Here is an 11,819-nt window from a genome sequence, read left to right as displayed (position 1 = left end):
TTGAATTGTTCTACCTACTTTCCCGCTCGGAATTTTCTTCTACAAATGAAGTCAAACACGTCTCATGGTTCGATTTGTTGGCACATTTAGAAATTTTTTAGTGAGTGGGAGTTCTGGAACCAACAATCCCTCTCATTTTACCATCCAAACCAACTTTGTTCTGATATTAGGATTTTAATCCTAGTTTTCGTGAAGTACCTACCAACAAAAATTAGTGTTTGGATATCATAATAATTTTTGAATATTATTTTACTTGCATTATAAATATATTTTTTAATTATTTTTTATCTCACGTCATATCATAAAAGTATCGTAGTAATTATTTTAAATAATATTTCAATTAATCATCTATCCAAACGTATTAACGTTTACGATTGAACAGCCTCATGATGGATTTTGGAACCATAATTGGTACATTGAATTGTTCTACTTACTTTAACACTCGGAAATTCTCTAGAGATGAGGTTAACAAGTCTCATGGTTTGATCTGTTTGGCATATTAACATGTTTTTTATTAATTTTTTTTATTAAGAAATGGATGGGATCCAAGAAGTGGACCGGGACAAGAGGATTAGAATTCAAAATTTCCATGTGATAAATTAAAGTGTTAATTCCTAGTTATCGTAAAGTACATACTAAATGATGAAATGAAATTCGATCAGCAAAATTTGACCAAACACTCATATTTATTTGCAATGTAATACAGTCAATTATTTGGATAAATTATTTAAAATAATACTGCATCATTATACAATTTTTTATGATATAATGCATGTGAAATTAAAAAAAAAATAATTCAGGATATAAAAAAATTAATTAAAAAAATATGTTTATAATGCAACTCAAATTATAACATTTGAAAAACAAAATCAACATAGACCTTTACATTAGTCGTTAAAAAAAAAAAAACTCCACTGTTTTATTTTCACGTGGTAGGACAAAATAAAATTCACTTGGAACATTCAGTGGACTCCACATGATATCAGTCAACACTTGGCGCGTGCAAAAGCGACTTTTATACTGGCTGTTTCCACCCAATTAATAAACAAAATAATCGAACCAGTATAAATGATGGGATCAAAAGTTCGATCTATTCGAGCAAGTTGCCTTACTCTGCCCCTGCTAGCTTCACTCGCTCAACTAAACCATGGCACGATCTCTCAAAGTTGCAGTCGTTGGAGCCGGAGCTTCCGGTCTCGTCACCGCCCGTGAGCTCCAAAGAGAAGGCCAACAAGTGGTGGTCTACGAGAAATCAAACCAAATTGGTGGGACTTGGGTGTACAGTCCTCAAGTCGAGTCCGATCCTCTGAGCCTTGATCCCAAGAGAGAAATAGTTCACAGCAGTCTCTACTATTCACTTGAGACCAATCTTCCTAGACGTCTCATGGGATTTTCAGACTACCCTTTTACCATCAGGAAGAATGGCGAGCTAAGGACATTTCCTGGCCATCAAGAGGTGCTGCAATTCTTGAACAATTTTGTTCAAGATTTTGGACTCCTTGACTTTATCCGATTCAATACCGAAGTAGTTCGAGTTGAGCAACAAAATGATCAGTGGGTTGTTGAGTCGAGAAGGAGTACATGTGATGAATTGAGCTCATCAGAAGAGATATTCGAAGCAGTCGTGGTTTGTAATGGTCATTACACCATACCAAAAGTAGCAGACCTCCCAGGTAAGTTCTTGAAAATTTTCATTTGCCTAAGTTAATTGTTTAACTGTACAAGTATAGTGCGGTGGACTTTGTATTGGTTAGTAATTAGTCTAATTTCTGTTGAACCTTTAATCCTGTATGAAAGAAACTTCCCCTATATATCATGCCTAATCTTGTGATTATCCGCCGGCTGCAGTCCTAAACCTATTAATGTACTAGTTAGCTACATTTGGATCCTCGGAAATTAAAACTAAGTTTGAAGATGGTATTCAACAAAGTACTTGGGAACAGTTGCCCGTGCTATATACCATCTGCAGAGGCGAAGACAGCAATATGGTCAAGATGGGAAAAAACTTGAAGACAACTGTTATGCTAAGCTATCAGGAGTCAACACTATGGTCTATATTGAAAAATATCACCCATCAATCATCATTTGTTTTCAAAGAAAGATTAAGGTACCCTGTTTAGTCATGTTACTAAATAGGTTATGATGAACTGATAGCTAGTTGCACTCTCTTTACAGTTTGAGCTGGACCTACCTATGCACAAGCTTTTTTTTGCAGCGAAACTTCCCAAGAAAGAGGTTGCAACAAATATTCAAGGCAACCATGTATAACTTGCCCTTGAGATCAGGGGTAGGAGCACATAGGTAAGCTATTGAGAGCAAGATACATCCATTAGCTCTGTATGTAAGATGATCTTTGATAAGAGTAAGATGGACTTTAGTCTTCAGAACGTGCCCTTATGTGCTTTTTTCTAGCAAGGTTTCTATATTTTGGCCCACAAAACAATCAGGAGTTCATGAGGCAAATTAATGTAATAGAAATATGACGACATTAAAATTAGATTCACGAGTTCAAGGGAAAAAAATGAATTTTACCTACATCGAAACTCAACTGAGACAAACAGATACCTTGACCTAACCGTAGGGTGTGACTACAAAGAATAACTATTTTAGTTTTATAAAATTCAAATACATTTCCTACTGAACAAATCTTAGATTTGTTGGCAGTTTGCTCCTCATGTTTACTCGTGCAATTCCTGCTGTGTGGTTTTTGTACTTGATGGTAGTTGATTAATCAGGATGAATCCTTTGTTACCAACAAAAAGAGGAAAAGGTAAAATTACTTGATCAGAGTTTTGTACTGAATGCTAATTTTACTTTCTGGTTCCTTCAAGGAATCAAAAGTTGGCCTGGTAAACAAATTCACAGCCACAACTATCGAGTTCCTGAACCATTCCGAGATCAGGTACTTGTTTGCAATATTGTACTTGATTGGAAATTATGTGGTAAGATTATATGCAAAAATCTACATCGTCCAAGTTGGTGAAAAATACAGGTTGTAATTGTTATTGGTGCTGGACCTAGTGCCATGGATATTGGTCAAGAAATCACCAAGGTAGCCAAAGAAGTTCATCTTTGTTCAAGATCTCCAGAGATCAAAGTTTCAAAGTTGGAGATGTTCAACAATTTGTGGCAGCATTCAAAAGTATGTAATCCTGCATTCCATTGAGTACTGAACATGCTGGAGTCACAGTATGAAAAACCTACATTTGTGGACTAAAGAAATTTAACAATTGAAACTTCTCATAGATCGAGTATTGCTATGAAAATGGTCTAGTAGCCTTCCAGGACGGAACTTCTGTTGCTGCAGATATCATTCTGCATTGTACCGGGTAATTACCTCCTCATTTTGTTAACTGAATGCATTGCATGTCAGAGTTTGCTCTTCTTCTTAAAACTCTCTCTTAAATGTTGCCTGCTAATTCTAAGCCCCTTATCGTCTTTGCTGAACTTGACATTTTACAGGTATAAGTATGATTTTTATTTCTTGAGGACGAATGGAACTGTAACTATTGATGACAACCGTGTTGGACCATTGTACAAGCACGTCTTTCCTCCAGAACTTGCCCCAGGGCTCTCTTTTGTTGGACTACCTTATAGGGTCAGTTTATGAGATTTTGCAGCTGGCATATTTATCTTGCATACGTTTTTCCAAGGTTAATTCAAACGGTACCTAAGTATACCACGTTGTGCAAAATAAACTTTGCATTGAAAAACTTGTACAATAGTCATACAGGAAAACTTGCACGGTAAGATGTTGGTTGACAGTTTCAAACAAGCAAGCAACAATTTAATCCCAACAGTTGATGATATTGTGCATTAACAGGCTGTCATATTTTTTATGATCGAAGTACAAGCCAAGTGGGTTGCATCGGTTTTATCAGGGAAGGTGATTTTGCCACCAAAAGAAGAAATGTTGCATGATGTTGAACAACATTACCGGCTTATGGAGGAGAACAGGATCCCCAAGCACCATACTCATAGGCTTCCACTTGATCCGGTAATCAAAGTTCCAGAGATTATTCATGGGTGTTTGTTAGTTCCACTAGATTTACTACGATGCAGGTGTTTGAATACTTAATGATCATATCCATTTGGCAATGAAACCTTTGCAGTTTGAATACTTAAACTGGGTAGCTGCTCAAGTCGGATTTCCTGTGGACACTGAGCTATTGGAGATTTATCACAAGTTTTTTGAGTTCATTTCTGGAGCTTCGTGGATTAAATTTAGGGAGCAAGATGTTGAAAGTTGGAATAACTAAATATTTGATAAGGCTTAGCAGGATATCATGCTTGAATTATTCTTTACATTGTTCGGTCTAATAATGATTATAAAAATTTGCAGGATTTTTCCAAGGAATGTCCTAATGTTATTCCTTAGCACACATAATTCACTATCTAAATATCTAAATGCATGCACTTACATTTATTTATTTATTTATTTTATGTAAGTGAAAAATCTTGAATTTAGGACCTCTTACTTGCAATTCCGCCCGCCTTTACAATTAACATTATAGTTGTATTTAAACTAAAAAAAGTTGAACTTTTTTTGTTCTATAAAGTGAATCTATATAAAGCGCCTAATTACTAATAAACTTATTATTATATATACTTGAGAGAAAACACCTTGATGCATATGCACACCTTGTTGGTTATATATAAATCCGAAATCTACCCCCCCCCCCCCCCCCCAAAAAAAAAAAAAGACATGGGAACTCAGTCGATGCCAAAAAACTAGCTAGTGATTCTATACATGCTACTATTTTAATCAGTAAATTGTAGTGCTACTTCAAAGTCAGACGTAGGAAGGTTGACCCTTGGACAAGGGGAAACAATGCAGCCCAACTGGAAAGGAGTTCAAAACTTATATCCTTCCTTCAAGCAATTGAATTCTTGGACAGCACGAGATGATTACAATCATATAATCCCACAAATTAAAAGCATAATGCTCCACAAGATTTCCTATTCAATTCGTCATCCCTTTAGGTCAAACACACAACCAAATTCCCAATATCCCATCACTCCGAATTTCAAGCAAGAAGATGGGCATGTTCAAATTCATATTGGGCACCATTTTTGGGGTGTACGTTGCACAAACTTACGACATACCAAACATCCAGAGACTAGCCAGCACTGGAATAGCCGTGGCCAAGCATATGGAGGAGACCTACCGCAAGCCCCCGAGCCAGAAGACCCCAGGATCGGATTCCCATGATAATTTATAAGTGCATTCCTTCGTGGTGCTGTCTATATATTGATATGGTTTTTTTCCCCTTTTATTTTGTACTTTTGGGAGTAGATGTATAGGTTTTTGATCATTTAGAAATATTCATATTTGTTTCTTTCAGGTATATTAATGCATCCTTAATTTGTCTTGATCTCGTTTGTTTTAGATGTTGTCAAGGCTCAAGGTTTGTTTAATTTGGAAGTTTCTTTTTTATTTAACTAGATATTAATCGGACTAATGCACATACATATATATATATATATATATATTGGTAAATTAGCCAGAAAGAGACATAACTTTTTTTATTGTTTTGGTGATTATCGTGACAGTAAAATAAAATGTCAAGAACAGGTCAATTTGGGCACTCACAAGTTTTTTTGACAAGCCTACTTTGTCATTTGCTTTATGTCCATGTGCATGGCAGCAAAATTCCGAGTCTGAAATGCTAATTTAGTTGAACAATTCAAATAAAAAATACTAAACATCAACATTATGCCTTACGTAACAAGGTTCACATCCTCGGTATTCATTTGGCTGCACAATTGTATTTTATACCATGGCACGACCTCTGAAGGTGGCAGTGATCGGAGCCGGGGTTGCCGGCCTAACCACGGCCCGCGAACTGAAATCAGAAGGCCATCAAGTGGTGGTCTATGAAAAAGCAGACCAAATTGGTGGGATGTGGGTGTACAATCCTGAAGTCGAGACCGACCCTCTAGGCCTTGATCCTGGCAGAAAAATTGTTCACAGCAGTCTATACCATTCACTCAAGACAAACCTCCCAAGACCGCTTATGAGATTTTGGGATTACCCCTTCACTGTCAAGAATAAAGACGGCGTGCTAATGGATTTTCCCGGCCATGAAGAGGTGCTGCAGTTCTTGAATAATTTTGCAGAAGATTTCGGGCTGGTCGAGTTTATTCGGCTGAATACAGAAGTAGTCCGAGTTGAGCAGGGGAATGACGATCAGTGGGTGGTTGAGTCGAGATCAAACGGTGGGTTGATTTCAGAAGAGCCATTCGAAGCCGTTGTGGTTTGTAATGGACATAACACTCAACCAAGAGTGGCAGAACTTCCAGGTTTGCTTGCGCTAACAAGTCCAAGAAATTAATGCATCTGAAGAATATTTTTATTAGTTCCATAACCACCGGGAGAGGGCTTTCAAAGTGTTCGAATTCTAGGCCTAGTACCTTTTTTTTTTTTTTGTCGTCACAACAATAGAATTCCTATAACCTAATCTAGGGGGAGGGGGAGGGGATTCGATGTGAGTATAGAATTTTCTAAGCCTAGTACTTGGGAGCTGGAATTCTAACATTTGCAGTTTTTTTATTTTGGCCAACTTCAACTTTTCAAGTCAGTTACACTAACTATAGTCTATTGTATGTGTGTTTTTGTTCAAAATGTCAAGTGTCTATACACTAGCTAGCATATTTTTATAAGAATCTCAAATTCATTAGAGCATTTTCAGTTTGTAAGTTTAGTACGTCAATATGACATTCTCTAATTTCAATTAAAGATGATTTCAAGAAACAATTTCCAAAACCAATGGCGATCTCAACTCTCAAGTTAAACAATTTCCACAAATAGCTAGCTAGCTCAATTAATTTTTTTTTCCTTTTGTTTTGGTTGGGGGTGGCTGCAAGCGCAAGCAACTTTACTACTAAATACTGATAATTTACTAGCAATTGCTTGATAATTTCTACCTGATTACTACCTTGAAGGAATCAATAACTGGAAGGGGAAACAAATTCACTGCCACAATTATCGAGTTCCTGAGCCATTTAGAGATCAGGTATTCATTCATTCGGTACTCTTATTATATACTCGTAAATTATGAAGGCATAACAGAGAAATGCATTATATTTAATTTTTCAAAAAAACAGGTTGTGGTTATTATTGGAGGCGCAGCTAGTGCCAATGATATCTCCCTAGAAATTGTGGAGGTAGCCAAAGAAGTACATCTCTCTTCCAGGTCCCAAGAAATTGAGGTCAAAAAATGGGACATGTATGACAACCTATGGCAGCACTCAAAAGTATATACTATATGCTTTCATTTATTTATTTTTATTTGAATTTTGTTGCTATGGTACGTAATTTTGTATCACCCCACGACATTTGGAGTTGCAGCACAAAATGATTGTTTTTTTTTTTCCCTTCTCATTAGCTCATGATTTTACTTGAAGTCATTTCTAGCATACAACTTCATTTTCAAGCTTGTTATAGGTCACAAATTGCTATGAAAATGGTGAAATAGCTTTTGAGGATGGAGCTCTGGTCACAGCAGATACCATTCTCCACTGCACTGGGTAAAATATTCCACCACAACCCATTTCCATTTTTCATCTCTATAATCAACTAGTACTAATTACATGCTGTTTGCCTATAATCAACTACTTAACCTTCCATTAATATACACTAATATATAGGTTCATGGTAAGAGAGGCTGGATCAAAGTTTTCTGAAGCTTTTTTCATTAATTATTGTAACTAACACAGGTACAAGTATAATTTGCCTTTCTTGAAAACAAATGGAGTCATAACTATTGATGATGACAATCGCGTTGGACCGTTGTACAAGCATGTTTTCCCTCCACAACTTGCTCCTAGGCTTTCTTTTGTTGGAATACCTCGCGTGGTAAGTTGTTTTATGCATTGCTGCTTAAATACCATACAGGATGGCAATTCTTTTTTCAAGCAAATTTCATTAAAACTGCTCTCTCTTAATCCAATTACTGAATCATGCATTTTTGTCACTTTTGGTGATTACAAGGCAATCAATTTTGTCATGATCGATTTACAAGCCAAGTGGGTGGCCTCTGTTTTATCTGGCAAGGTGAGCTTGCCATCGGAAGAAGATATGTCAGCTGATCTTGAACAATGTTACCGGCTTTTGGAGGAGAAGGGAATCCCAAAACACCACACTCATTCACTTGACCTTAATATGGTACAGTTTGGATTATCTCAGCTAGCTAGTAATTATTTTTGTCCCTCTAATTAAGTTAACAAAATCTAATGTTTTGTAATTAATTAGTTCTGTAACTTTTTGTTGGGGCAGCATGAATACTTGGACTGGGTAGCTGCTCAAGTAGGACTACCGCCCGTGGATAAGCGGCAAAAAGAAATATTCTACAAGATTAGAGAAATTCTTCCCACTTCTTGGATTGGGTTTAGGGAAATGCTCCTTAAACAACTGCCATGGATCAGCCGTATTTCGTAGTTCCAAGTAATTAAATTACAACACACGCAATCATGTGACGTCAAAATCTTAGCAAAACGATAGTTATTGGTAATTTAATTACGGTGGAGACTAGCATGCATTTCTTTTGTAGTTACAATTAACCTCTTTTTACATAGTTATAAAAAAAATTTCCCATTATTTTTTGCTAAGTTTTTTCTTATTTCTTCTGCACGAAGGATGACATTCAATAAATTATTCTAAGATTTCAAGTCATATATTTATGATTTACCCTTTCATCCATCCCTAAATTCAATAAAAAGCAACCAATCAAATGCCATAAAAGTAGGGGTGGGCACGGTCCGGTATCCGACCCGTGCACCATTTAGCTAATTCGACCCATATCTTGCCAGTTAGCCATGTTCTGATCCTTATCCGTCCCGCACATCAGTGGATACTCAGTTATAGGGTACCCGCTAAGATAGACTTGGATCAACGGTTACTTGTTCTGCCCCCACTTATCCTTTACTTGTTTAAAAAAATGATTTATACTAATTTAATTTTGCACTTTACACATTCATCTAGGATTTAATAAAAAAATTTTCAAAAATTCTCCCATCAAGAAACAAACATGTGAAGAGAATACAAAAAAAAAAAGAAAAAAATTAAAAGAATTCATAATCAATAAAAGTTTGAAATAAATAGCACCTTTTTTAAATATATATTCCACATTAATTAACCTCTTTTCTATAAAATATAAGATCATGATCTCTGCAAATAAATCTTATAAATGAACTATAGTCTCTCATAATTGTATTACAATTTGTTCAATGAAAAATGCTTATTTAGCTCTAAAAATATTATTTTATAGTATATATAAAAATTAAAAACTAAAAAATATATGCTGGTCGGGTCGAGTACTCGCGAGTTTTTAATCAACCCACTCTAACCAGCCCCGCACCTAAGCGGATACCCGATTTTCTTTTGATTCATCAAATAATACGGATCGAATATCCTAATTTTTGAATATGAGATCAGATATGACGGATTTTCGGGTTAATGAGCAATTTTACCCATCCCTACGTAAAAGTAGTTTTATCCCTTGTGACAAATTCACAAAGCTGAAAAATCGGAATTAGAATTTGACACCTCGTGCATGGCACTGGCATTGTACGCTTAGCAAAACCTCCAGTAACATTTTTGGGTAGTTGGTATTATCTAAAAATTGTTGATGAAATTTCTTGGAGGCAAGGCCGTTGAGTTGACTCTTGGAGGAGGGGAAGGAAAGGCTTGGATAACAAGACAACCCCCTTCAGAGTTTTGACACTATATATATAAATCAAAACATAAAGGGCTTCATAATCATCGCAAATCCCATCTCTTTAATTTGAATGATTTCCTACTATTAGAGTGGAGACAATGGGTTGTTTTTCCTCTTAATCTGAAAGCATACGTGAAGGGAAAAAGGAAAAAGCGAGTCGACATCATGGGATTTTTCAGGAGCTGTTTTAAGTACATGGCCGGGGGTGTAATTGGAGTGTATATTGCACAGAACTATGACGTCCCAAACTTGAGGAAGCTGGCCAGTTGTGGGTTCTTGATGGCCAAGAAGGTAGAGCAGACCTACCGCAAGCCCCAGCAGCAGCAGAGCAAGAAGAAGATGGATGATGATGCTGGTCCAGACGGGCCTCAGAACAAGATCTAATTATTAAGATGACTTGTTTAACAATATTTTGAAACCTTACATACATACTAATTAATTGTGACTTCTTGTAATTTCAGTACTTTGTTTGTTCTTAATTATATATGACTTGTTTAGCGATCGCTATGAATAAATAAAGCGTCTTACTCTTTGTTCTTAAGCAGAGTGTTATTATTCGTATCACTTTTGGAGTCCCCACAAGGCAAAAACTTCCAAGTCTTTGGGCAAACACTAAATATTGGCTCATTAGATCCAAACAAACTTCTTTTTCTTTTCTTTCGATAAACAACTTCTTTTTCTTTTGATAACCAATTCCAAGATTGATTGTGTGCTAGAGCAGATCTTTTGCACATTGTAAATAATAAACAATTGACTAAGGCAGATTTTCATCCCTCTCCACATATGGCTCTCTTTCAGACAAAGCACACCCTTCTGTTCTGCCTATGAAAGATGGAACAAAGTCCCAAGCATAGATTAGATTTAACTTAAATTTCAGCCAATCACATCACTAGCAGAGCCAAGGGTCGGGGAGGCCCTTTGCAATACTGTAAAAGGTTTGGGGGTATAAAGTCCAATATTTACAAGAATACGAGAAAAAACTTTTAATGTCTCAAGGAGATTAAAAAGATTTCTACAATCTTTTATTGGGGGTGGGAGGGGAGGCACAAAGTCTAATTTGTACAAGGATGTGAATGAAAATTTCAATAATGTAAAGGGATTTAGAAGACAAAACTTGGATTAGCCTTTCTCATACTATATATATTTAAAGATTGGTCCTTATAATTTTATGTTACTTCTTACTCTTTAAATATACTCATGTTGATGTTGACTCATTAAATAATAATAATAATGATGATGAAAGCCGTTGACCTTTGACTCTTGGAGGAGGAGGAACGAAGCTGTCTTCTCAAGATTAGAAAAATAAACTCCCCAAAAGCGTAATCCAAAAGAAACCAAGAGTTGTAGCCAGGAGGGAAATACTTGGAGAATAAGCCAACATCCTTCACACCCCACTCACTATATAAGTATATATTACAGCAGTAAAACTTAGTTCCAAGATTCATCATCATGTTCCATCTACTCATTTCCACTTCGTTTCCGGGAGGAATTTTTGTGCTATTGTTTTATATAATTGATTAGATAGAATCAACACAAGTAAATACATCAATGGGGTTCTTTGGTACCACTTTTAGGCTCATGCTCGGAGGTGTTTTTGGAGTCTATGTTGCCCAAAACTACGACGTTCCCAACCTGAGGGAACTGGCCCGTTCTGGATTGGCCATGGCCAAGCAAGTGGAGGAGACCAACCGCAGGCGCTGCCCTCTGGACAAGATCAATGATTTCGGTCAGGACCCGTCCCAGAAGAAGATCTAAGATGCTGTTTTGGAATTAAAATTTTCCTTTTTTTTTTCTGGTTCGGAGGCGGTACCTTTGATTAATTTTGTTGTTCGTCGAACTAGTTTCTCCAAGCTTCGTAATTGTTCCAAGTGTTTTTCTGGTATTTATTTTATGTGATCTGAATAAATTGATTGGTGTTGTTGAACATCTAATTGGAAATGAGGTGTTTTGCTTGTTCTTTTCGGTTGGGGGGGGAACCAAACTTCTTGAAAACCATATGTTGCACAACTCTAACTAAATTCAGCTAAAAAAATTGGCTATTTGATAGAGTAAAACAGAGTAACTAAGGGATCTTTTTCTTCAAGGGAAAGTTGAACGTCA

The 11,819-nt window shown here is 36.4% G+C and overlaps 2 protein-coding genes across 2 annotated transcripts; both read left to right on the top strand.

Moving 5' to 3' along the window:
• The first annotated feature begins 1,073 nt into the window (after positions 1–1,073).
• Positions 1,074–4,357, top strand: LOC113726809 (flavin-containing monooxygenase FMO GS-OX5-like). Its single transcript, XM_027250686.2, has 7 exons — positions 1,074–1,673; positions 2,832–2,902; positions 2,993–3,142; positions 3,247–3,329; positions 3,463–3,598; positions 3,824–3,997; positions 4,113–4,357. The coding sequence occupies exons 1-7, from the start codon at positions 1,148–1,150 to the stop codon at positions 4,257–4,259; spliced, it is 1,287 nt and encodes a 428-aa protein (XP_027106487.1). The 5' UTR covers positions 1,074–1,147; the 3' UTR covers positions 4,260–4,357.
• A 1,368-nt stretch (positions 4,358–5,725) lies between these two features.
• LOC113722680 (flavin-containing monooxygenase FMO GS-OX5-like) lies at positions 5,726–8,610 on the top strand. The gene is made up of 7 exons (XM_027245939.2): positions 5,726–6,303; positions 6,946–7,016; positions 7,108–7,257; positions 7,448–7,530; positions 7,720–7,858; positions 7,994–8,167; positions 8,279–8,610. Exons 1-7 carry the CDS (start codon positions 5,781–5,783, stop codon positions 8,438–8,440), a joined length of 1,302 nt encoding a protein of 433 aa, XP_027101740.1. The 5' UTR covers positions 5,726–5,780; the 3' UTR covers positions 8,441–8,610.
• Positions 8,611–11,819: the final 3,209 nt, after the last annotated feature.

This window comes from Coffea arabica, chromosome 2c, assembly GCF_036785885.1.
Source record: "Coffea arabica cultivar ET-39 chromosome 2c, Coffea Arabica ET-39 HiFi, whole genome shotgun sequence".
Lineage (NCBI taxonomy): Eukaryota > Viridiplantae > Streptophyta > Magnoliopsida > Gentianales > Rubiaceae > Coffea > Coffea arabica.
The sequence above is the reverse complement of the archived record's forward strand: the minus strand, read 5'-3'. Positions and strand labels throughout refer to the sequence as shown.